Genomic DNA, 27404 nt, shown 5'->3' on the forward strand with positions numbered 1-27404 from the left:
CTGTCCGTCTGCATCCGATCCGTTCCGCCGGACGGAAGAAAAATAGGGTTTCTTCCGTTCGGAAAAGCGGATCCCGACGGACGCGGACGTTAGCGGATGCTCCATCCGCTAACGGACGCGATCCCATAGGAATTCATTACAAGTCCGTAAACGGACTTGTAATGAGCGGACGAACGGTCCGCTAGTGTGAAAGGACCCTTAGGATTCAGAACCGATTCGTCTATGTGCGTTTAGACTTTGCAGGGGAACACTAAATAAACATTATTTATTTATAATTCATATCTTCCAGCATGCACCAGAAGAATGTTCCTAATGATTAAAGGGGAGGTTCACCCTAAAAACGACTTTCTCTTATTACATTTGCCCCCCACATTACAATACGATTATGTCTATTAGGTTTTTTTGATGCTGTACATACCTTGATACAGCATATTCACCCGTGGCTTCGGGGTTGCGAGTCCCGCGGGAGTGGGCGTTCCTAACATGCTGGTGATTGACGTTTTGACAAAAAACGAGCTCCCCCCGTCGCGTAAGCCGCGTCACGATTGGCGAAAGGAGTCGAACGGCGATGCGCAGTATAGCGCCGACTCGCCGTTCGGCTCCTTTCGCCAATCGTGACGCGGCTTACGCGACGGGGGGAGCTCGTTTTTTGTCAAAACGTCAATCACCAGCATGTTAGGGACGCCCACTCCCGCGGGACTCGCAACCCGGAAGCCACGGGTGAATATGCTGTATTAAGGTATGTAAAGCATCAAAAAAAAACCTAATAGGCATAATTGTATTGTAATGTGGGGGGCAAATGTAATAAGAGAAAGTCGTTTTTAGGGTGAACCTCTCCTTTAAATCTGCAGAGGAGGCTTGTTGCAAAAGGGGCGTGTCACTGACCTGTCAAGCTGTCAGGAGTCTATGGCGTCCCGCAGTACCCAGGCGATGAGCGGCTTCCCACAGCCAGTGTCCGGATGGTCTTCAGCGGGATCCCCTTGCTGCCTCCCAGGGCCAGGACTATCGCCGCCAGGTGTCCCCACTTTTCATCCGGCCCGTCCATGACCACCTCCGCCGACATCTTGCTGCGGTCCGGGCACGTCCCCTCCAGCCCCTGTGATCTATTTAAAAATGGCGCCAGTGGCGCCATCGCGTTACTGCGCGTGTGCAGGAAACACGTTTCCCTGAGCTCGGCCGGCTTCAGAACGGGCGAATGGCAACACACAGTGGGTGGAGCAAGATGGCCGCCGCTCCGGAGCTAGGCCGAAGCCGGGGACTTTCCTAGGCCGAGGCTCCGGAGCGCTCCGCGGATCCTATTCATCCTCACCGGGCCCCACTCGGCTGCGGGCCCCGCTAGTTGGGGGCCCCCTTCCAGCTCGGGGCCCCAAGCAATTGCTTGCATTGCCTCTCCTGTTCCGACGGGCCTGCCGCCGTCCGAGAAAGACTCAGCCGGGTTCCAAGAAAATGGCTGACTTCGAAGGTCATGGGGGTCATTTTTCTATTCTTTCTTTAGTTTTTTTTCACAGGTTTACATTTTTCACAGAAAAGGGGTTTTATCCCAGTAAAGTCCTGCTTCTTGGGTGGATCTATTAAGTTTTTAGCAATCCTATGTTGGTAAATTTTGGTTGTTCTGGCAATATATCTGTTCCCTGAACATTTTTTTCTATTTTCTTATGCTGTAATTCATAAATCAAAATAATGGGAATTGTATCAGGAAAAGTATGTTGCTCCTATCCATTTGTTCTACCTCCAGGATTTGTTGTTTGATGAAATTGGCTTCATATCCCTTTTGTACAAACCTCTGGCTTATCATAGATGCTTTTTCCTGAAAGTACAGTTTCTTTTAAGTCTCATGATTTGTCCTTCTGGGATATTCGATAGCCATGGGATATGATGGCAACTTGTAGTTGGTATATATATCTATTCCAATCCACTGCTTTAAAGTATGTTTTAGTCTTAAACAGATTAATTTCCTAGATCTGACCATTTCAGTGAATGACAAGTTGTTTATTATTATATTCCAATGCCAATGTGATATTATTACCATTCTAATTAAAATTATTAAGGAATATGAGTAACGTATTTTCATTACTGTTCCAAATTATGGAACGGTGATGAAACAATTGGGGCGTCCTGGTGGATTCTGATTTCTTTTGTGGATTTTGGGGACTGTGTGTATATATATATATATATATATATATATATATATATATATATATATATATATATATATATATATATATATATATATATATATATATATATAACTGGAATCCTACATAGATCCGGAAAAAAATATCTTCCTTCTTTAGTGTTTAAAATACCTTTCTTCATACCTTTATATAAAAAAAGACTTAGAAAAACTAGTAAACGGTCTTGTTGTTGGATTACTCTTCAATTGGAAGTACGTGTTAAGGTCTTCTAATTGCATTTCCAATTCAGCTTTATAGGCATCTTTGGTCTGAATCACGATTCCTCCACCTTTATCAGCTGGCATTATTACTATTTTTTTCTGTTTTCTAATCTTTTGATTCCCACCTGTATGTCTCTAGCTTCTTTCACTTTTTTGATTTCCATTTTCAGTTACACATCTTGTGTAACCATTCTTCGGAAAACCTCTATGTGTCCATTATCGCTGATTAGGGGATTAAATAGAGATTTATTCCTTAGAGTAGTATGTTGAAATTCACTGATGGTTGCTATATTCGCCCTTCTTTCCGCTGGTTGAGATTTCACGTATTTCTTAATATTAAGCTTCCTGATATATTTCTGTAGATCCACACATATGTCAAATGTATTAATATTTCCAATGGGTGAATACTTTAAAACTCTCTATTAAAAGTTTTTCACAGGAAAGGGGTTTTATGCCTGTAAACATTGCTATACAATACCTTTACAGCTACTGTTACAGGAAAGGAATATCAAATTAGGGACTGTATAACATGAAGAACGGAGGGAGTAGTATATGATCTTGAGTGCCCCTGTTTATAAAAAATATAATGGCCAAACAAAATGTCCGCTTTGGAAAAACATTATTAAAGGGTACCCAAAACACAGCATATCCAAACATTATGCCACCCACCATAAAAAAGATCCTTCCAAGTTATTATTTTAGGGAATAGAAAAATATCTTCCAGACTGGCTAAAAGCTCTATCATTTTGCACCCTTTTTGACTTATGCTGTCATAGAGATACAGCTGGTTCCTATGCACAGCTGCACCAGCATCTAACTCTGGCTTGTTCAATTAGGCCTCGTACACACGACCGAGGAACTCGACGGGCGAAACACATCGTTTTCCTCCTCGAGTTCCTTGTTAGGCTTGTCGAGGAACTCGACAAGCTTGCTTTGCGTACACACTGTCAAGACAAAATCTCCTCGTTCTCAAAGGCGGTGACATACAACACATACAACGGCAGGGGAAGTTTGATTCCACTGGCTAAACTCTTGGGGCTGATTTTGCTAATCTCATGTGTTTGCGTGTTAAGTTGTTAAGTAAAAGTTTGTTAAGAGACAATTTGCACTTTTCAGTCTGTTACAGCTTGAAAAATGTGTTATCTCCATTACAAATGCTACTTTTACTCCCGTCCCATACTTTATTCTGAGCAAGCGCGGGTTTCTTAAATGCTACTTTTACTCCCGTCTCATACTTTATTCTGAGCAAGCGTGGGTTTCTTAGCATACACACACTCAAGTTTCTCGTCGGAAACCAGCCCGACCAGGAACTCGACGAGCCAATTTGAGACTCCCGTCGAGGAAATAGAGAACTTGCTCTCTTTTTGGCTCAAGTTTCTCGACAGTTTCCTTGACGAAAATGCACACCCGACCGGTTTCCTCGGCAAAAAAATATCTCCCAGCAAGTTTCTTGCTGGTTTTTGCTGAGAAACTTGGTCGTGTGTACGAGGCTTTATGCTTTGACAATAAAAACCTAGAAGCTGATTCGTTTCTATGCACAGCTGAATCAGATTCTGTGTGCGCCAGCTTTAGTAAATCTCCCCCAATGTTTCTGAAGTTGGACCTCAGCTGACAAACTTCTAATGTTTGCTGCAGGGTAAATCCTGCTTTTACGTTTGCCCCAGCACTGAAAGGTACAAAACAATGGACCTCAGTTGCCAAAATGTTATAAATGCGTAATCAACAGGGGGAACAGCAATGGTTGATAACATAAATGTAGAAGTAGTGCTGCGCTATACATAAATTGGTGATAAAGTGTAAAATGTGCTGGTGTGATAGGTACGCTTAAAAAGCAATAGGTGGGTGGTCAATAAACAGCAACAATATATTAAATATAATATCAGCTGCGACAGTATAAAAGGTGGACTAGTGAAGTGTACAAATACTGTGAAAAGTGCACCAAAACAAATGTGAGAATAGAACTCATAAAATCCTTAAATTGACATCATCTTGTGACATATGCTCCCATAAATAAATTCACACTTAAACTCCATAAAATTAAATAAAAATGAATTTACTACTTCCTACTTCTGGCGACAAAAAACATCCAAAAATGGACACCATACTACTTTCGGCATGTGTAAAATATAGTACAGCGTGAAAAAGATATAAAATAAATGAATCCTACATAAACAATATTGAATTGTGAAATGAGAAACTCATGTATTAGTGTGAGAAGTGTTTCTCATTTCACAATTCAATATTGTTTATGTATTGTTTTTCACTTGTTTTATTGAGCGCTGTACTATATTTTACACATGCCGGAAGTAGTATGGCGGCCATTTTTGGATGTTTTTTGTCACCGGAAGTAGGAAGTAGTAAATTCATTTTTATTTAATTTTATGAAATTTAAGTGTGAATTTATTTATGGGAACATATGTCACAAGATGATGTCATTTTAAGGATTTTATGAGTTCTATTCTCACATTTATTTTTTGGTGTACCTTTCACAGTATTTGGACACTTCACTAGTCCACCTTTTATACTGTCGCAGCTGATATTATATTTGATATATTGTTGCTATTTATTGACCACCCACCTATTGCCTTTTACACGTACCTGTAACACCAGCACATTTTTCACTGTATCATTAATTTATGTACAGCGCAGCACTACTTCTACATTTATACTTACATGGGTCTTGATACTACCTTCAGTGCTTGCTGCAGTACTCCACTTAATATACTTGGTTGGCGCAGGAATATCTTTATATTATAATGGTTGATAACAGCAAACAAACACTCTTGCGCATTAGTGTGATGTCCAGGTGGTCTATAACTCAAGAAATAGGGTCTCTGGCCTTGCTGCCCTCCAGGATGTTGCACAAACATAAAACAATTGAAACTATCATTATTTTATTCTCTGTGTGTCTACTTTCAGAATATATATAAAGTTTGGTGGGTATAACTAACCTTCAAGACTAAATAGATTTTTTTAAATGTGTGAAAATAAAGCAAAAATGGCCCTGGCAGCAAAAATAAATAGACAGGCCTTTCCATGACATCTGATGCTTTAAGCCCAATATACTGCTTCTGGTGTGCTCAGCATAAATAAAAGGAATGTGCAAGGATATGTTGAACTTATTTTTCCCCTTTTACACAATTTTATTAAGCAATAGGTAAGGTAAAACCTAAATAATTATAGCAGTTTCTAGAAAATATACTATATATGCTATACATTGAATCAAAACATCAACCAGTTGGTCCAATAATAAGTTTGGGCCAGATTCTCAAAGCACTTACGCCGGCGTATCTAGAGATGCGCGGCGTAATTGAAAAATGCGCCGTGCGTATCTATGCGCCGTATCCTCAAAACGAGATACGCCTGAAAAACAGTTTTTTCCGTCCGACGTAAAACGATTACACCGGCGCATCTTGGAGCGCAAAATACGCTAGACGCACCATTGATTTGCTAGGCAAAGATGCAAATGAGGGAGATACGGCGATCCACAAAAGTATGCTTGTGCAGCGCAGGCTACGCCGTGTGCGCATCTGCTTTTTTCCCGGTGTAAAGTTACACCTTATAAAAGCTGCCTCAACTTTACACCAGACGTGTGCAAGTCAGCTAAAGCAACACCATTAGGGACGAGCTGAGCACACACACTTGCAGGACAACAATCTGTATGCCAACATGCCAGGGGCATCCATGCTCATAGCTATACTAGTGACTTTAGAGGCACGCAAGAAGGAGGAGGGAACAGAGGAGGAGGAGGAGGGCACAGGAGAGGATATACCGCAGACACATAGATGTCTTTGGCATGGCTGCTTCTGAGGTGTATCGCAACTTCAGATTCACCCCTGAAGCCATCATGGAATTAACCAGCACCCTGGAAGATGACATCACCAGCCCAACACACCGCTCACATGCACTGGAGCCACTGGTCAAGGTAGTGGCAACACTCCATTTCCTTGCCACTGGCTCTTTTCAGCGCACAAGTGGAGTGGTGGCTGGGATGGCACAATCCTCCATTAGCAGATGTGCACCAGGTTGTCCCAATACCTCATATGGCACGTACGTGCCAAACACCCAGGATCCAGCCATGACAGCTACATATTCCGTCAAAGCAACATCCCAAGAGAATTTGAACAGAACGTGTACAAGGGCAGATAGCTGGTTGGTGAGTGACATGGGTGTCAGGCATGACTGTCCCCCCCCCATGATGCAGACATCACGAGGGGCACATGCATGACTAACATCCTCCTGTCTTTTCCTTTCCAGGTGACTCTGCATATGCACTGGGACCCCATCTCATGACTCCATTCTGGAACCCCCAAACCCCAGGAGAGGAAAACTACAATGCTGCACACATACGTAACCGTGCAGTGGTGGAACGCACCTTTGGCCTCCTGAAGTCCCGTTTCCGATGCCTGGATAAGTCTGGGGGTACCCTGTTGTATTCCCCAAACTTTGTGTGCCAGATCATCGGTGCATGTTGCATGCTGCACAACTTCGCAGTAGGAAGGGGCCTGGAGATTGACATACGTGAGGACCTGACCCCCGAACCAGACTTTCCCTCCCTAACCAAGGGTACCCCGTCTTTTGAGGGAAGAGCAGCCAGGAGAAGCCTTGCAGAAGGCATCTTTGCACAGTAAACACACACATTAATCATGGCACAATGAGAATGCACGCATGCACACCCACTGTGGTCCCTAGCACACACACCCCACATCCTCATCTAATTGGATTAGACCGAAGTACACCGCACGGTACTAGGGAGCAGCAACGCCCCGCCAAGGCTCCAATTATGTCACTGTACATTCATACACCATTCACATGGACCTGGGATCACTTCTCCCTGGTCCTGGGGATCCCTACTCCACCAAAAATTAGGGTGACACCCCTTTTCTGGCAGGAATGTCACCCCCACATTCATACATCATTCACACACATAAAACAAATCATAATCACAGTACAAATCCCTAAAAAATATGAAAAAAAAAATCAAAAGCACATACCACATTAACGACGGCATGAGCTACGCCTGGGCCGGCCACGGCCACTCAGGGGAGACTCATGGGGGGGGGAGCAGGGGAAGGAGGAGCCTCCCCTGGTGTCTGTACACCTGCTGGCCTGCCCTCCAAGGCCACGGCTAATCTGGTCAGGCCCACAGTGAGGCCTGGTCAGGCCCACTTGTCCTGGACAGCCTGGGTCAGGGCATTCACCTCCAGGGCCACGCCTGCTGTGGCGGTCTGCAGGTCACAAAAGCAGGTGATGATCGCCAATGAGTTGGTGCTCACATCATTCACAGAGTCTTTTATGGAGCCCAGGCTGTCCTCCATCTGGCAAAAAACACAAACTCCTGCGCACAAGTGGGATCCTTGATAATCAGTCAGATGTCTACATACAGTTCTCCTTGAATGTCCAAAAAACCGTAGTGACAGAGGCCTTGCTGCCCTTCATGGATGGGGAAATCCTGATAGAAGACAAAAAGGGAGAAAGAAAGGCGCACCAGCCTCGTGTACTACCGTTTGGCAAATTTATTGGAATAATAAAATAATGAAAACTACTCACAAACAGGGAATGATAAAAGGCTTGTCAAACGATAATTGTAGTTAAAATACCCCTCAAACCACACTCCAGACTGTAGGGGGGTGGCGGCGAGGTGCGTTGCTGCTGGCTGACGCGTTTCGAGGTGACAGAGACCTCTTCCTCAGAGCCCAGCAGTCCTCCATCTGGGCCAAAGTCCAGGTGACCTGACCCAGATGGTGGGTCTGACGGGCCTGATCCCTCCGCAGATTTGCAGGCAGAAAGTCTGCCACCCCCTGGTCTTCTGGGTGGCCTTCCTGCCTGCAGATGCGGCTTGGGGCCTGGGAGGAGGGGAGCCCCCTGGGGGGGAGCCCTGTTGGGGGAGGAGTGGGAGGGGCTACCCCTGATAGAGGCCTGACTGCTGCCAGCCTCAGGGGGAGCATCATCCAAAAGCCCAAGTATTTCCCTGGCAAGGTCAAGCTGATCCTCCTCAACCTCTTCCCCTCTTCCTCCTCCCCCTCAACCTCCTCATGAGGTGAGGTGTGGCCACTCCCCTGCCCTGAAGACTCCTGCCTTTCTTGGGGCTCTTCAGCAGCCTGTTGTCCGGGGGATGGAGCAGACACTGCCCAGATGGCTCAGCACTCTCCTGGCCATCTGTGGATGACACAAAACATACACAGGTTGGAGGATCCACACACTTGGCACATATTCCCCCCCCCCACACACACATGCTGCTCGCCAGATAGAAAAAAAAATTAACTTACCTGTCCTCACGGCCTCATCGGAGTCAAAGCCAGGCAGGCCCACCACTTGCTGGCTGTGGAAGCACTGGGCCACCGCACGCTCCTCATCAGTCCACCTAATGGTGCAAGGTGGTCCTTCGCCAGTGCCCCTGGCATGTGCTGTAACCTTGGACAGCTTATCACGGACCAGGCTCCTCGGATCATTGATCTTCTTTGCGATCCCACTGGGGGTCCTCCTCTCCCCCCCGCATTGATCTCATCAGTAATCTCCTGAAGGATCGCCTTCTTCCTGGCCGGGGTGGTGTCCCGGCTCTCAGGGCCATGTAAAAATCGCCCATATCGGGTGATGGCCCTAGCAAGGATTTGCTTTTCACGCACCGAGAAGTTGAGCTTTCTCCTCTTTGGTGCCATATCACCACACAACACTCAGCACCAAACAGACACAAAAATCAGACAGAACAAACACACACAAAAAGACACAGAACAAACACACACAAAAAGACACAGAACAAACAGAGACAAAAATCAGACAGCAAAAACCAAAAACCACAAACAGACAGCTAATACAGACTCCAAAAACCACACAGAAAAAACAGACACAAAAAACACTCAGAAAAAAAATACTCTGTGGATACGGGACTTACATCACAAAATTGAGCCGCCGTAACGTAATAGACATGCGTTACGCCGAACTAAATATGCGCCGCTCTACGAGAATCTGGCCCTTTGTTCCTATCATAAGACTAAAGGCTCGTTCTCACTATAATAAAATCGGGTGACAATTTTCGTCCAAAGAATTTTCATATGATTTTCATATAGTGAGTACACAACTTTCGGCAGCCGATTCCGAATTTGTGTACGAATATTCCCGAAGGCAAAAACTCCAAAAATGTTCTCGTACGGGAACAGAACAAATGATTTTAGAAAAAAAATACTCTGTGGATACGGGACTTACGTCACAAAATTGAGCCGCCGTAACGTAATAGACATGCGTTACGCCAAACTAAATATGCGCCGCTCTACGAGAATCTGGCCCTTTGTTCCTATCATAAGACTAAAGGCTCATTCTCACTATAATAAAATCGGGTGACAATTTTCGTCCAAAGAATTTTCATATGATTTTCATATAGTGAGTACACAACTTTTGGCAGCCGATTCCGAATTTGTGTACGAATATTCCCGAAGGCAAAAACTCCAAAAATGTTCTCGTACGGGAACAGAACAAATGATTTTAGTTTATTGTGTACCGTTTTCATAAGATTTTTGTGCAAGGAAAATCTGAAAAAAAAGACTGCGCATGATCAGAATAAATAAACAACAAAACAAAAAAGCCTTAGTCGTACGAGAATTTTTTGTACAAATTTTCGTTCAACGGTTCCGATTTGCTGTGAAACAAAGAGGGATGATCGTTCGTCCTATAGTGTGTACCCCCTGTATAGATAATTTTTAAGCAATGGAAAGAACACTAATAACCCAATGTGTAAAAAGGAAGGTATAGCTGATAAGGTGCAATCAACTTCTCTCAAATGGAAATGTTAGAATACTTTTCTCAATCAGCTGACTGCAGATGATGGACTGCATCCGCAAGATCAGTCCCACAATGGCGTGGATTAGGTTTTTTGTTCTCGATTAGACCAGTGGCTAATAAAAAAATAAATTATGCCCAGCCTTAGGCCTGGGACAGGTATGTGACTAAAGATAATTAGAGCACAGCTAAATAAGTAAAATGCTAAAGTTACAAAGGTGTGATAAGACCCTTCAAATTTATAACATGTATACTTTTTGCCATTTTTAGGGTCTAAGTCTCAGAACAGTCTCTGGAATACAATCATCAGTGGACTAAATCTTAAAGAAAAACAGAAGCCAGCAATTGCCACTGATCCTCGGAGTCCAGAAGAGATTTTAGCAGATGAGTTGCCACAGATTGACAGTCCAGATGCCATTCCGAAAACATCTATCAGGTTTGATGGATACTATTCCACATTTTTCTTTCTTTTGACTTTGTATTTTTATTAGCACCAAAAAAATTGGTTTTAAGAGCTGACAATTTTTAAAATCTAGAACATAAATTGACAACAGTGAAAACACTGTTCACAGTAGATGTATTATAACTCTGTAGTTGATAATGCACTCCACCATGTTTTACAGGCCAGTGAACTGATCTTAAATCAATTTGTAGATTTGGAAAAGCTGAAAATAATGATGAGGTTGAATGGAAATCATAGTAGTTCAGTTGGGTAAAATAATATGACATTACTGCAATTATGCTTGCAGAAATGTACTGATGCATCTTTCTGTTATACTTTTTATTTGATCTGAAAATCTATTTAATTTTCTTCAGTCGGTCAACGTTTGCTCATGTACTTAAATGTGCAGCAAATGAAGCACACTGAAAATGTCAAGCAAAATGGTTTCTTCGCAGACATTCAGTTTGTTCCTTTCCAATGATAACTATTTGATAATAGCGTAACTACTGTGATTAATCTAAAGGATCATTAATGTAGTTTGGTTTGCTTCCCACAAAGTGCTGGCTACAGTGTTTTTACTGTAAAAATCACATCAACTGTATTTCGAAAGTAATTTTTCTCTACAGAAACAGCTCTTTTCATGGCCTCTTTGGGTTTAGCTACACGTGATGGAGCCTTTCAGCACACTCACTGTTAGTCCTTGGTTATCAAATCACTATTATAAACAGGGGCAAACTTGTGAGATATGTGCAGTTTCTTTAACAAAATCCCACTGGGGTTTTAGATATATAGCAAACCTCTCTAGGTGAAAACACTGAGGTCTGGGTCCACATGTAAACAGTTCCTGAGATGAAAGAGAATTCAAACATGCAATGTGTCTGTGTGACACCCATTCCTCTTGTACATATTGTAGCATGCAACTTAAAGCGGAGGCCAGCTGATTTATATATTTTTTAAAAATACTGCAGCTTCTGACTTTTAAAATAAGGACACTTACTTGCCCAGGGTGCCCGCTATGTTGGTATCAGAAGCTGATCTATCGCTCGGCTCTCAGGCTCCCCTCATGAAGTCACGAGGTGCGTGACGTAGCGGCGTAGGGATCGAGATCACGTGACACTATCGCAAGCCGGAGGCTGTCAGAGGAAACGTAAGACGGCGCTGCGGACGCCGCGTTCTTTTATTACTTTTTGCACAGTAACACCTTATCTATGTAAGAGTCCACTTTAGCTTACCAATAAAGAACCCCCCCTTTTTTAACTATATTTTACCATTGGAGGTATCTGTTTTTTCTACTACTCTTCTTCTACTCGCTCATACGGTATACTGAGCACTTCTTACAGGTCTATCATTCACTGAGACCAGTGCCAATATTAGATGAATGAGGCTGCTATAGAGGAAACCATCGGGAAGGATTGATATCCCTGGACACGCTTACACCCACGCTACATGCAATACCTAGTAGCAGTAAGGTGAGAGTTCTGGGAGACTGGCTATGGATGCTTTTTTTACTATATGTTGATTAACCACTAGGAATTCCTGTGAAGATTGTCACATTGGTTGATTATTACATCCTCCTTTAAAGGGGCATTTATTTTCATCTAAAGGACACAATGTTTTCACATATATTTATTTAATTTTTGTTCACATTTTTTTGATTAGACGTGAATGGAGTAGTTTTTTGTCACCATTTATATTTCACTTATTATCAGTCATTACTGATACATGTGGTTTAGACACTTTGTTGTGGATACTCACCTTAGTAGTTTTAACTACAGTTTGGAGCGCTTATCACTTCTTTATTGCATTTATATTTTGTGTATTGTGAACACTACTAGATATAGCTGCTTTAAACGACACTTAATATTGATTTTTAACACTGATTTACTCATAGTAGCGCAAACGTTTTTGCTTGTATTCATTCTTTGGAACTTTGGTATAGTCTCTGCCACTGACCTTCCCAAAGGTGGAGATACATTTGGTCCAGAATCCTCTCAGTTTAGGATTAGGCACCCGGATCTCTTAAGGTAATTACTTGTGAATTCAGGAAACTGACAGGCGACCACTGCTCAGCCTTTCAGTATTAGTGTGTCCTTCAATGAAGTTCTGGCCTCCCCTGAGTGTACCAGCCTCGTGCTTGGTGCTCTCCAGAACAGGTACTCCATTCGGTGGCTTCCTCCCTCTACGACGGACAGCACAGGACCACTTTGTTAATGTAGACCCAGTTTGACTACTGGGCCTACCTGGCAAATTACAACTCCAGACCAACATGGTCCCGGAGCCAGGAACTCTGAACATGCACCCCCAGCCAGGAGGGCCACACACAGGGGTGGTGGGATGACTGCCTAGGGCGGACGACGATGACCCAGAACCCCTGTGACGTCTGTCCCTTAAATACTCTCCCCCAGCATGCACAGCGAGGCGATCAACCCCCACTGATTGGCCGCTGAGAAAGAATACCCAACACACCTTGATCTGACTGCTGCCACCCTCGGCCTGAGGTGGAACCGACACCCCCGACAACAATAGTGGTCACCTGCAGTACAGCCATGGCTGGAACAGAGGCCCAAATTTGAAAACAAATCGGTCAGAGGTAACTAATCCTCTGACTACCCTCTAAATTTAAAGCAGGGCCAGCAGAGAAAAACAGCTGCCCGCTACTGTATAATAAAAAATATTTTTTTCTATTCAGTGCTTACAGTATATGTGAATGGTAGCAACATTTTAGAGACAGTAATGAAAATAGAAAAATACATATTAACAAACCTACAGTATAAAATCATCTCAGGAATGTCTTGCAAAATGTAGGTTGCCTTGTACAAAGCAGGGAAGAGGTCTGGATCAGGTCTCTGGTCGATGAAAGGAATTAAAGCTGATCTGTATATCATGCAGGGAGACAGAATATGAATGAATAATAAACAGGGTGACTCCCTGGATTTTAGGGTGAGTTAAAGTGGTTGTAAAGGTTTGTTTTTTATTTTCTAGTTCCTTTTAGCTAGTGCATTGTTGGTTCACTTACCTTTTCCTTCCATTTCCCTTCTATTTTTTTTTCTTTGTCTGAATTTCTCACTTCCTGTTTCTCCTCAGTAAGCTTTCCACCATCATCTGAGCGGTGGATAGTCAGCCAAAACAGCTTACTGAACAGCTTACTGAGGAGGAACAGAAAGTGAGAAATTCAGACAAAGAAAAAAAAAACATTTAGAAGGGAAATCGAAGGAAAAGGTAAGTGAATCAACAATGCACTAGCTTAAAGGAACCTATTTAGAAAACAAAAAACTAACCTTTACAACCCCTTTAACATGGCTGCAACATGAAACTTAACATTTTCCTTGTGGATGTGAATCTTCTCTTCTGTGGCACTAGGTGGTGCTACACATATAGAAAGTATATGATCTGCAACACTAAAAGGAAAAAACATCAAAAGGATGTTGACATAAACCGATATACATAACTACCTTCATTTGTTTCATATATATATATATATATATATATATATATATATATATATATATATATATATATATATATATATATATATATATAATCATGAATGATTTCAATTTTATCATGAATGACACACCAACTTTGCTGTTTATTTATTCTGTGTCGTACGTCCCCCCTGCATTCATGCTGCTGGACCATATAGTATTTGAATAATTTGTTATGGCGGTACTTTCAACCTTGTTTCTGTAGCCAGGGTCCTGAGGCTACAAAAAGTAAGAAGCAAAAGGTAAATTTGACTCTATAACACACCCACTGCCTATCTTAGGGTGAAAGAACCTGTAAACAGCAGAATACCATAGTATTGAATATCTGATTAATATCCTAAAAAGTCACATTGTTTTAGGTGATGGGTTTTATCTATATTTGCTTTTTCTGTAGGTTGCAGAAAAGTGGAAAATGGTCTAAAATAGCGTTTTGTATTTTACTACTGCTATTTTTATTTTTTTTGGAAGGTTTCAATATATGGAGAGATGGGATTAATTCAGACTGAAGAATATTTCAAACATATCTCTGCGACAACTATGGAAGGTCAATGACTGCTGAATGTCACTGAACTGACGTGTCACATATGGACACCGACCCGTGGGGATATTTCCAACCTGTATGTCCTAATTGACTTTAGAAATGGTTATTTGATGTGTTGCAGATTGCAAGTCAATAGCAGAGCACATCAGTTAACCTTATCTGGAACCTGGGCTAAGCTGTACATGTATTATTAAGGAACAATAACCAGCACCACCAAAAGTCACCTGTCATGTTACAGAACATCAAGTAGTGAAAGGGACAAGGCCATATTATCTATGAAAAAGGTCATAGGCACTTGAAATACAACTCCTAAATTCCTAAAAGACATACTTTATCAAGCTGATGAAATTAGATGGATCATGGGCAAGCAGAGGGTCATATAAATGTAATGGAGTATCCCCCTTTAGTTTGCTTATTGTTTACAGCAGGCTATGCACTAGTGAAGCATATTCAGCACCATGGCTGTAATGCAAGTATAGACATGTGTAAATTTGATTGATTATTTAAATCATTTTGTTGAGTTAAATTCGTTAAACTAGTTTAATTATTTTTCGGAATTAGTTTGGTTTATTCATTTTCAAATTAGATTCAAATCGGTATTCAAATTAGTATTAGAATTTAAAGTTATTCTATTGAAAATTAGAATTTTGGAAGATGGTTATATTCTTTCTATTTTATCCTATTCCATTCTATTCTAGTCTATTGTTTTTTTTTTATCCTATTCTTTTCCATTCTCTTATTTTCCATTATTTTCTTTTCTATTCTGTTCTAATCTATTCAACCCAATGTTTGGTATAATGTGAAAGATGATGGAACGCAGAGTAAATAGACATGCTTTGAAATTGCACACACTCGTGAAATGGCGACAAACTACGGTACCTAAAAACGACAATAGGCAACGCTTTAAAAAAATGTAATGGTTGCCAGGTTAGAGTTACAGAGGAGGTCTGCTAGACTTGCTCTTACTTTCACACATGTGAGGTATCACTGCGATTGTCAATTAAAGGAGTTCTCTGACCTAAAACTTTTAACCCCCGCTGTGCCCGGGCTGTAAAAAAATAGAAAATAAACTTTCACTTACCTGCCTACGATCCCCCGTTGTTCCGATATCGCCGTCCCGTTCTCCGGTCCCGGGCCCCTTCCGCTTCCTGTGTGTCGGTGACTCATAGTGCGCTCAGCCTATCAGCGGCCGCAGCAATGTCCCGTCGCGGCCACTGATAGGCTGAGCGCACTATGAGTCACCGACACACAGGAAGCGGAAGAGACCGGGACCGGAGAACGGGACGGCGATATCGGAACAACGGGGGATTGTAGGCAGGTAAGTGAAAGTTTATTTTGTATATTTTTACAGCCCGGGCACAGCGGGGGTTAAAAGTTTTAGGTCAGAGAACTCCTTTAAACAAGGTTTACATTTTGCGGGCATTACTTACGTATGCATTTTCTTTGCTGTGCAAACACGCAGGGATGGGTCCACTTTAAATTATTTTAATATCTTTATTTTTTTTTACATTGTCCCTTTAAAAAATACAATTAAATCTAATCAATTTTATTGCTGTCACAAAATACCCCAAATCCCTCCTTTGCACTTAAAAGTATTCAGATCGCCAAAAACTGATTCTGAATACTGTCATATTTTTAAATCTGTGCCATTGTCAGCCGAGTAAACCGGAAGTGACTTTGCGATGTCACTTCCCGGATTTTACATCGGAGACCCGATCAGAGCTAAATCCAGCTCTGAACGGGTCTCAGCCTTGCCGGCAGAAGTGCCGGTTGGTGGCTCGGGTCTCCCGGTGGGACCAGAGGCCTGGGAAGAGTGGCGGGAGGCGGTGGGAGGAGGGACGTACTCTCCCGCTCCTTTAGGATAACAGCCGAGCGGCTTTTAACTTCATCAGTTGTTATCACTAAAGAGTCAACCGCCAGCTCTAAAAACCAGTGTGAGGTCTTTCAGCTGCAGGTATCACCCGGTTTAACCCCTTCAAGCCATGAACGCACGTTTTCATACGGTCGGCGTGAAGGGGTCAATTTATTCTTTTCATTCATTTTCATTCGTATGTTCGTATTTTCATTTGTGTGTTTTGTAAATCCGTTTCTTTGTCTGTTCGTAAATGTGTGTACTCATATCGTTCTTTCGAATGGGCACTGGGCAGTGTAGTTAGTGCGTGATGTATCTTACTTATTATCTTAGCCAATCAGCGTATCTCTTTTGTGCTGAGTCACATTGGACAGTGTAAAGCCTCGTACACACGATCGGACTTCAAACAAACTTTTCCGTGGATTTTTGTCCGAAGGGAGTTGGCCAGACTTTTGAAACCAAAAAAGTTTGTCCGATGGAGCGTACACACGGTCTGATATTTTGGAAAACGCTCATTTTGAAGTTTGTTGGCCAAAAGTCCGACCGTGTGTACGGGGCTTAAGAGAAAGTCTATCTTAATATGGATTAGCCACGTGTTGCAATGTATTTACGAAAGTACAAAATTACGAATCCATTAAACGAAAATTATTATCTAACAAAATTACGAATTTCGAATCAACTAAAATAAATTAGACAGAATTACAAATCATTCAGTATAAACGAAAACAAAACGGTTACGAAAATACGAACGGTTCCGAATAGGAAAACTTGCGTCTTACGAAATATACGTAACGAGACGAAACGAAACAAAAAAAAAAGATTTTTTTTGTTGTGCACATGTCTAGTAAGTAAATAGCAGTGGCACATGTCTTTAGAATCCAACAAGAGCTTTTTTTGTCACAATTAAAAAAAATTGTGGATCCCAATGCTGGTATCATAGGGAATGGGATCCACTATGTTTTTTAACTGGAACAAATAAAGTTCTAGTTGGATTCTAAAGACATGTGACAATCCTAAATACTTAAGAATTGAAATAGACTCGCCATTCTTCACACAGGTGCTGAGGTCCCATTGTAAGAGTCAGTGGCCCTTGAATTAGATAATGGCTATATCAAGCATGTCTGCTTGGTTCTTAATTTCAGCATTCAATTAGGCATCAGCATAGTTTATATGGTGCAGCATTAAAGCTGCATATTGCAAAGTAGGCTTACTTTACAAACTTTAATGATTACTATTTGCATTTGCTCTTAACAGTTACATGGCTAAAATTGATTCCTAAGTCTAATGACATGCATTATAAATTGTGTAATATGTCTACTGTATTATTTATCCATTTACATTTCTACTTGACATAAATAAACTACTGTCATGCCTTTTCAAATCAAAGAGTGGGAGTAATTTACCAAAAGACACTGGGAGGCCTGATGCCACTCAGTTCACAAAATGCTGTTGTCAGTCCACAACAAGGCTTAAGAGCTGAATGAATTTCTAGAAGATCAACAGGCATTTTTCTGTAGTTGCAGAGCATTTAAAGGAATAAAACATGTGGGATATATTGCAGGGATGTACTAAGTGTATGTGTTTTAATTTGGCATACATGTATGCTTTGAGACAAATATTGGTAGAGGTGTGACTCTCTTTTTTTTTTTTTTAACAAACAAGGTTGGTCTTTATTAATGCAAAAAATGGCACAAGACACAGTACAAAAAGTAAGGAGACAGGATATAAAATGCACAAGGTACATGAGAGAACTCACAGGGTGCACCAAGGAACATACATTCAGTCTAGACATAAGCTGCAAAATATAACTCAGGAGATGGAGGGGGGAGAGGAAGGAGAAGAAAAAAAAGAGGGCGGGGGGGGGGGAGAAGGAAGCCTGCATTTAACAACTACACATGGTAATAAATCTCCAAAGGGTCAGGATCAAATGGGGTCAATCCAAGGTCCCCATACCTGCTCATATTTCAATGGGCACCCTCTATTGATGTATGTCAGTTTGTATAAAGGTAAAACAGCATCAACCAAGTCCATCCAGGCCCCTACTGTAGGTGGTGCCCTGGAATTTCATTGAAACAGAATCACTTTTTTTGGCATTAAAAGAGCAACTATGACATATTATAGAAGCTTAGTATACTGTGGCCTCTGGTCATCATCCTGTATCCCTAGCAAGGCCAAAGCAGCAGAAATCGGGATATCTAAATGCAGACAGACATTAATAAAGTCAAAAATGGCAGCCCAATAGTCTGAGAGTTTGGGACAGGCCCAAAACATATGGACATAAGTAGCATCAGGAGAATGGCATCGCGGGCAGTTAGGAGAGCGCAGCCTCTGAGGCGTAAAGTATACCCTATGCAGGAATTTTGTCTGTATCTATTTATCCCTGGACGATATCACCAATTTATAGCTATCCTCAAAACATTCTTCCCAGGATTTCCTTATCCAGAGACGGCATATCTTCCTCCCACTTTCTCCACAGTGACTCCATCTTCGGAGAATCCCTCCGAAGCAGCATCACGTACAGCTCCGAGAGGGGCTTAGCTAGGGAGTCCTGGGCCAAGAGGTCTTCCACAACATCCATGCCCAGACTAAGAGGCGCCCGAAATTGGGCCCGAAAGGCATGCCGCAACTGGTAGTAGCGGAACAACATCCAGCCTGGAAGTCCAAACCTGCTCGCCAACTCCCGGAAGGGGAGCAAGGACCCGTCAGAGACAACATCCCTCAACAGTTTGACGCCGTAACCGGCCCACAACTGTGAATCCGGTATATTTCGGAAATGCCCAAGAGAGGGGTTCCCCCACAGCGGAGTGAAGGGAGACCACCGGCCGGGAGATAGGAAACAGCCCCTTGGCCACTCCCCATACCCGCAGCATAGTCCTAGAGGGGGCCGGCAAGGAGGGGTACGCTGAGACCCCTCTGTACACCTGGTTACTGAGCTCAGTAAGGGATCCCACAATCGCCGCCTCAAGGCAGACAGCCGCGTTGGCCCTGGACTGTTCAAACCACCAGCGCACAGTCACCAGTATAGCTGCCCAGTAATACACCAAAAGATTAGGTAGGGGTAACCCTCCACAATCAACAGGCAGCTGGAGAGTCGATATAGCCAATCGAGGGGCTGACCCCCGCCACAGAAAAGAGCCAATACAACTATCCAATTCTTTAAAAAAGGAAGGGGAAATCCATACGGGGCAGTTCCTGAAAATATACGTAAATTTGGGTAGGTATATAATTTTTAAAACGTTAATACGTCCCAAAAGATTAAGCGGAAAAGTGGACCATCGAGAACAGTGGTCCCTAAGGCGTTCAAAAACCGGTCTCAGATTAAGACGATGAAAGGATTGAAGATCCCGAGAGATCCTAATCCCTAAATAGGTAAACTCTTCTAACCACTGCAACGCGGTCTGGGGGACCAGGTCTCTAGCTCTTACTTCCAGGGGAAACAGGGCAGATTTAGTCCAATTAATACATATACCAGAGAACTTGCCAAACTCATCAAAGATCTCAAGGGCAGCAGTCAGGGAAGCCCCTGCATCATGCAAGTACAAAAGGGTGTCATCCGCGTATAAATAAATTATCTCCTCCAGAGGGCCAACCCGGAGTCCTACAATGCGACTCGAGCCACTGACCAGGACCGCAAGGGGCTCCAGGGCCAGGGCAAACAAACTAGGCGACAGAAAGTTGTTCACCCGGATCCTAGCTCTAAGGGTCCTATAAAGCATACCCAGCCACCTCAGGGAAATTAGGTCCCACACCAAACCTCCTCAGCACCTCCCAAAGATACTCCCATTCAACAGAGTATCGAGAGAGGCTATGACCCTAGTACCCTCGTTGTCATGGGAAGTGGCCAAGTTCAGGAAGAGTCGCCGGATATTGATGTCAGTGCCCTTACCCGGCATAAACCCAGTCTGATCCACTTGAACTAGGTCCTCAATCACTGTGCCAAGCCTGATAGCCAAAATGTTTGTGAGGACCTTGGCATCCGTGTTAATTAAAGAAATAGGCCTATAGGAGGCACATTCCTCAAGGTCCTTACCAGGCTTGAGCACCAACACCACTATGGCCTCAGACATAGATTCTTGGAGGGAGTCTAGATTATAAATAAGCTGTAACATCGAGGCAAGCCTGGGAGCAAGAAGCTCCTGGTAAGCTGAGTAAAACTCAACGGGTATCCCATTCGGTCCAGGGGTCTTCCCGGACTGCATGGAGGCCAAGGCTACCTGCACCTCTTCCTGAGAGATATCTGCATCCAACCTAGTACATTGCCCTTCGTCTAAAGTGGGGAGGGAAACCCGATCCAAGTACCGAAGCAGTTCAGCACTATCATAGCGCACCCCAGAAGAGTAAAGAGCCTGATAATAGTCCAGAAACCTGGCACCAATGTCCGTGGCCAACATCAATAGCCCACCATCCCGACCCCGTAGCCTACCAACATGAGTCATGGGAAGCTGCCCCCTGGCAAGCCAAGCCAGCAGCCTACCATTCTTGTCGCCATATCTCCAGCATAGATTTCTTAGTCAGGTCCACCCTAAGCAGTGACAAGTCCCCCAGGGTATCCTGCCAGGGCACATAGTGATCTGAATCAAGACCCGCTCCTCAAGATCTCTCAGAGACTGAATGGACTCCCGCTTGCGCACCGCTATCCGAGCCATATATTCTCCTCTGAGCCACGCTTTGAAAGCATCCTACCCAGTCAGGGGGGAAGTAGTGTGTTCATTTTGCATCCGAAAAGGTACAAAGGGCCTCCAGCATCTCTGCCTGTATTTCAGGGTCCATGATCCAGTACCTAGACAGCCTCCACAGCCGAACGCCCCCCATCTGGGAAAGCTGGATAGTAGCAGAAATCGGAGCATGATCCGAGATCCCCCTAGAGAGGATCTCAGCACCGACCACCCTCCGTACAAGAGCGGGGGAGGTAAACGCCAGATCGATGCGGGACACGGTCCGATAAGTTCTAGATAGGCAGGTATACTCCCTGGCAGAAGGATGAAGAGGACGCCAAATGTCTGTCATATTAAAGGCAGTCGCCCAATTGGCGAGGCCATGTTGCTGGGGTTCGGAGGCATGGAGTCTGTCCAGGTCCCTAGACGGAACCAAGTTAAAGTCACCAATAACAAGGACATTGTCAACATTGTACATCGTAGCCTGCTGCATAAGCGAGTGTAGGACATCCAAATCAGCCGGGGGAGGCAGGTACACCCCCACTACCACAAAGGAGACCTCCGAGATCAGAGCATAAAAGCACGTATCTGCCCCCGGAGTCAAGCTTCACATCTAAAAGCTGAAAGGGCAGGGATCTGCACACCAGAATACTAACCCCTCTGGCGTAGTTAGAGTAGGGAGCGTGATAGTGCGCACCGACCCATGCCCGCTTCAGACTCAGGATTTGTGATCCCACAAGGTGCATGTCCTGAAGGAAACACACCTGGGGATGCAACTTCCTCAAATAATTAAGTACCAGAGAGCGCTTGACCGCTGAATTCAGTCCCCTCACATTCCACGAAACCACCATGCACTCAGCCATGGGGGGGACATAGGAATATAATGAAGAAGGGATCTCCGCGGCTGTGACTGGGGCCGATAACCTCACAATTCTCATTCAATGTGTGACAGCGCTGAAAGCTGAAAATGTCCGGTATGGAAGTGGTTAATGGTTTTTTTCTTTACTAGGGAAAAGCTATTAGCAATATTGTTTAGACTGTGCCGTAAAGTATAATTATAGACACAACTTTTGTTTTAGATTTAGATAGAGTAGAAAGGGATTAGAACTCTTGTCAGTATTTATTGCTGTCTGTGCCCCTATTAAGTAGATGCACCCTCTCTATTTGTCCTGTTTACCATTATTATTGAAAGTAAAAGTAAAAGAAAATCCCAAATTTTAAGTTGTCCCCAGAAAAGTAATAGAGGGGAAATCTTCCAATAAGAACACTGCTTCTGGTGACCTGGGGATCCCCAAGGAATTTCCTTGATTTGCAGGCATTTCTTCTCATTTCCTGTTTGCCTATGGGACAGGATGTGAAGGGAAATCTCCGCAATGGGACACAGATAGCAAAAAAAAATCTGACAGGGGTTATAACCCTCCCTTCCTCTCTGCTGACTATGTGCGACTGGGAGCATGGGCATATACCCCACTGTCCCTTTATCCAAAAGGCTGCATCTTTGTAAGTCACTAAGGTATCCTATTAGACAAGTCAATTAGGGGGCGTGCCAAAGCTCTATACTGCCTTATGTCTTGTGTTGCACTGTAACCCCATGCACCACTGGCTGCTCTCCCCAAACTGCCCCACGGCATAGTACCTGAGTATAGTCTAGATTTACTAAAATCTATATGCTACAAAAGTAAGCATTTTGATGGCCTCTTTCCCAGACTTCCAAAGTTGGATTTTAAAATTACTTTTTTTTTTGCCTGTGTTTTGAGATGAAGAAGGATTGCAAAATATTCCTGTGTAGTTTGCATGTTTACTTTCATAACCAAGAAATAAATTAGCTGAGAGAATGAGAACTAATGACTAAAATATACCAAACTGAGAGGGATCAATTGTATAGGACATTGGTATTTTGGCCTAGTGTAACACATCTAGTGGCAAGTAATTAGTTATTAGTGATTTCAGAAGCTGAATCATGCATTGCTCATCAGCTTCTAGCGATTTGTTGAGTAGCACTGTACATTATTGACAAAGTCAAGAAAAATAACACTTTTAAGTTTTTATCTTTTAATTTCAACATTTGTTGCGTATGTATGTGATGACTATACAACAACCAAGAAGCAAACGTGGCATTAGTCATTTTATAGTGCACACACAAAAGTAAACAGGCCATGCATTAAAATGGACATTTACTGTATCATTAGAAATATCCCTGCATCAGTTTTTTTTTCTACTTGCTGTACTAGAGTACAGACGCTAACTGGAACCTGCAGGCAGTAAACACCGTAGTGATCAAGATTCAATAACCTTCCACTGACTATTGCATTTAGAAATGTAGAAGGAAAAATATTATATGTAGATCCCCAATGCACCATTCTAGATACAGTAAGCAACCCAAGAAAGCCTCTGGTTATCATAGGGGTTAATTTACTAAAACTGGCTACCGTGCACAGCTGCACCAGAGTTTGCACTCTCCAATCAGCTTCCAGGTTTAAGCCCACATTCACATTAGGCGACTTGCCATGCAATTTACCAGGTCAAATCGCATGACAAGTTGCATCCTTTTGCCGGCAATGGCACTGTTCGAATAGGTGCGACAGCGACTTCTTGGTGCCACATCGATTTGAAAAAGTTGTTCCTGCACTACTTTTGTCGATTTTGGGTGTGACTAGAATAGGCTACTGTGCATGAAGCCACACAGACCTGAGATGCGGCTTTGAAATCTTGCAATTTCAGATAATGTCGCACAATTTCAAATTTGCATATGAATGAGGGAATCTTGTCAAAGCTTAATTGAACAAGCTGAAGTTAGAAGCTGATTGGTTACCATGCACAGATGCACCAGATTCTGCACTCTCCAGTTTAAGAGCCCATTCACATCTAGGCCGACAAAACGCCCGACGCCGGACGCTTGTGCCGCTAGAGGGGAGAATTCCCATTGCTGTCTATGGAGATGGTTCACATCTCATAGACGCCGTACGCCTGTCGCCTGAAAAAAAGTCCCGGACCCTTTTTTTCAGGCGACATTGGCGTTCGGCCATAGACAGCAATGGGAAGGCTTTGTCCAAAAAAAAAAGTTACACACGCGCGGCAAAATACGCCGCGTACGCGGCGTATCTTGTCGCGGAGGTGTGATTGCAGTCTTAGTAAATCAACTCCAAAGTCTACACTACTGGGACAAGGGCTACTATGTTTGGTCTTATGTATGAAGAACAAGTCTGTGTTTCCTCACTAGCAACCAATTATGTTATCCTACTCTTGGAGCTACAGCAGGTTATAAAATGTATGGTGGATGCTGATTGGTTGCTATCAGGGAAAAATTTATATTTTAGCAGACAGTTCAGACCTGAGACCTAATGTGGTTGAATCACTAAGGCTCGGTTCACACTGAATGCCGATGCGGCTCCCAGCAGGGGTCCTGTGCATCCTGGTTCACTGTTTTAGGTCCGATTTCAGCCTGAATTTTGGGCTGAACTCGGACCTGAAACGGCTCCTGTGCAAATTCAAACCGGAGCTGAATCAGAGATATGTGAACCGGCTCCATAGAGAGCCATTTACATTCTCCTGCTATTGCGAATTGGATGCAGAGATCCTGCATCCAATTCGCAATAGTGTGAACCTGGCCTGAAGGCAAAAAAGACAAATGGGCTTTTCACTCTCCAAGGGAATTTTCCCTTTACACATGACTGAATGATGGAAGTCAGCACAGCTTCACCTCATTCACTAAGCTAAGGGAAAATGTATGTGCAGACAAGAATACAGTTTTTTTTTTTATTGCACCTAAAAGAGAATGCTTTCTAAAGTTAGCTGCCGTTTTGCCTTTATTAACCACTTAAGGACCCCATTCACGCCGATATACGTCGGCAGAATGGCACGGCTGGGCACATCCACGTACCTGTACGTTGCCCTTTAAGCCCAGCCGTGGGGTCGCGCGCGTGCACACGACCCGGTCCGAAGCTCCGTGACCGCGGGACCCACAGACCCGATCGCCGCTGGAGTCCCGCGATCAGTTCCCGGAGCTGAAGAACGGGGTGAGCTGTGTGTAAACACAGCTTTCCCGTTCTATACTGTGGCGCCGTCATTGATCGCGTGTTCCCTTATATAGGGAAACACAATCAATGACGTCACACCTACAGCCACACCCCCCTACAGTTAGAAACACAGATGAGGTCACACTTAACCCCTTTAGCGCCCCCTTGTGGTTAACTCCCAAACTGCAATTGTCATTTTCACAGTAAACAATGCATTTTTAATGCATTTTTTGCTGTGAAAATGACAATGGTTCCAAAAATGTGGCAAAATTGGCAGAAGTGTCCGCCATAATGTCGCAGTCACAAAAAAAAAACGCTGATCGCCGCCATTAGTAGTAAAAAAAAATAATTAATAAAAATGCAATAAGACTATCCCCAATTTTGTAAACCCTAGACATTTTGCGCAAACCAATCGATAAACGCTTATTGCGATTTTTTTTTTTTACCAAAAATAGGTAGAAGCATACGTATTGGCCTAAACTGAGGAAAAACATTTTTTTTTATATATTTTTGGGGGATATTTATTATAGCAAAAAGTAAAAAATATAGATTTTTTTTTCAAAATTGTTGCTCTATTTTTGTTTATAGTGCAAAAAATAAAAACCGCAGAGGTGATCAAATACCACCAAAAGAAAGCTCTATTTGTGGGAAAAAAAAGATGCCAATTTTGTTTGGGAGCCACGTCGCACGACCGCGCAATTGTCAGTTAAAGCGACGCAGTGCCGAATCGCAAAAACTGGCCAGGTCCTTTAGCTGCCTAAAGGTCCGGGTCTTAAGTGGTTAAAGAAAATTCAATATGTTTTGCAGTGTTCAACACTATGAAAAGAATGGTTGTAATTTTGATATAGATTTAAATTTTGATTCTCTACAATAACAAACCTTTTTTTAGTCAAGACATTTAAATTACAGATATTCTAGCAAACAGTTTATTCATGTGCGCCCTAACTCTTCATTTTATTTTGATATACATATTGTTTTGTACAGTATCTGTTAATCCTGATAGGTAACTATTCTGCATTGCAATAGTTTATTTGCCATGCTATCTCACACAATTTTCCATTAACTGCAAATTATTTTATTGATTATACTATTAATAATATACAGTTGCATCTACAGTCACTTTCTGTGACAGTGAAGAAAATTCATTATGAATTAACAGATTACATTTAATGGAAACTCTGCAAAAGTAGATTGGCTCAGAATGGAGCTCAGTTACTGGAACTGCACACAGCAAAATGGATGTGAAAAGTCAGGCTTCAGCAACATGTTGAAATATTGATCCACATGGGATTCTCAGCAAAAAAACGTCTGTGAAGCCTACAAGAAACTGGTTATTATAGAAAGTGGTTTTCCAAGAAGTGTTTGAAGATAGCTGACAAAACTTACAGTATGTAACATGATTTTGGGTACACATAAAATGAAAAGATCATTTGCAAATAAAACAATGCACAACCTGGAGAGTCAGATCCTATTTGCTGGTTCTTCCCATATGAAGACTAAAAATGCTAAATATTTGTCACTGTGTCCTAGAGCTGTGAATATTGGGGTCCATAACCACAAAGGTGGATCACCCCTGACCCTGAGTACTTGTTTTGTCCAAAATAAACTGACACCAACTGGAACAGAGTCGTGCTCATATCTCATGATGTCATAGTAGAACTTTGACTATCTGGGCTTTTTTCCAAACACTGGACTTTTGCTTATTTGGCAGGAGCTGAACATTATATACTGTATATTCCCTTTGCTGCTTTACACAACAGCTTCCTGTTAGTAGTTGTTAAGGAAGCAGCAGGTGGTGGCACTAGCCTTTTCTATACAGACTAGTGATTTCACCTGGTCCCATTCATTTGCTGGCTAAGAAACCCTGGCCATGTAATCTAAGGCCGCGTACACACTGTCGTTCCAAACCGATGAGAATGGTCCGACGGGCCATTTCCATCGGTTCACTGCTGAAGTGGCCTGATGGTCTGATGTGCGTACACACCATCGTTCCAAAAACCGATCGGGTCAGAACGCGGTGACGTCAAACACACGACGTACTGAATAAAACGAAGTTCAATGCTTTCAATCATGCGTCGACTTGATTCTGAGCATGCACAGGTTTTGAACCGATGCTTTCTGTACTAACCATCGGTTTGGACCGATCGGGCAGCGGTCCATCGGTTCGATTTTGAAGCATATTTTAAAATTTTGGACTGAAGGAAAACAGACCGATGGGCTATACACACGGTCGGTTTGGACCAAT

General features: G+C 42.9%; 1 protein-coding gene across 3 annotated transcripts in view; it reads left to right on the forward strand.

Moving 5' to 3' along the window:
* Positions 1 to 27404, forward strand: part of PDE1C (phosphodiesterase 1C) — a 933100-nt gene that overhangs the window by 209509 nt on the left and 696187 nt on the right. For all 3 annotated transcript variants that reach the window (XM_040353264.1, XM_040353266.1, XM_040353267.1), the window contains exon 3: positions 10439 to 10604. In XM_040353264.1, coding sequence (XP_040209198.1) covers positions 10439 to 10604 — 166 coding nt within the window. The remainder of the gene's footprint in view (positions 1 to 10438; positions 10605 to 27404) is intronic.

The sequence above is a fragment of the Rana temporaria genome, chromosome 5, assembly GCF_905171775.1.
Source record: "Rana temporaria chromosome 5, aRanTem1.1, whole genome shotgun sequence".
NCBI lineage: Eukaryota > Metazoa > Chordata > Amphibia > Anura > Ranidae > Rana > Rana temporaria.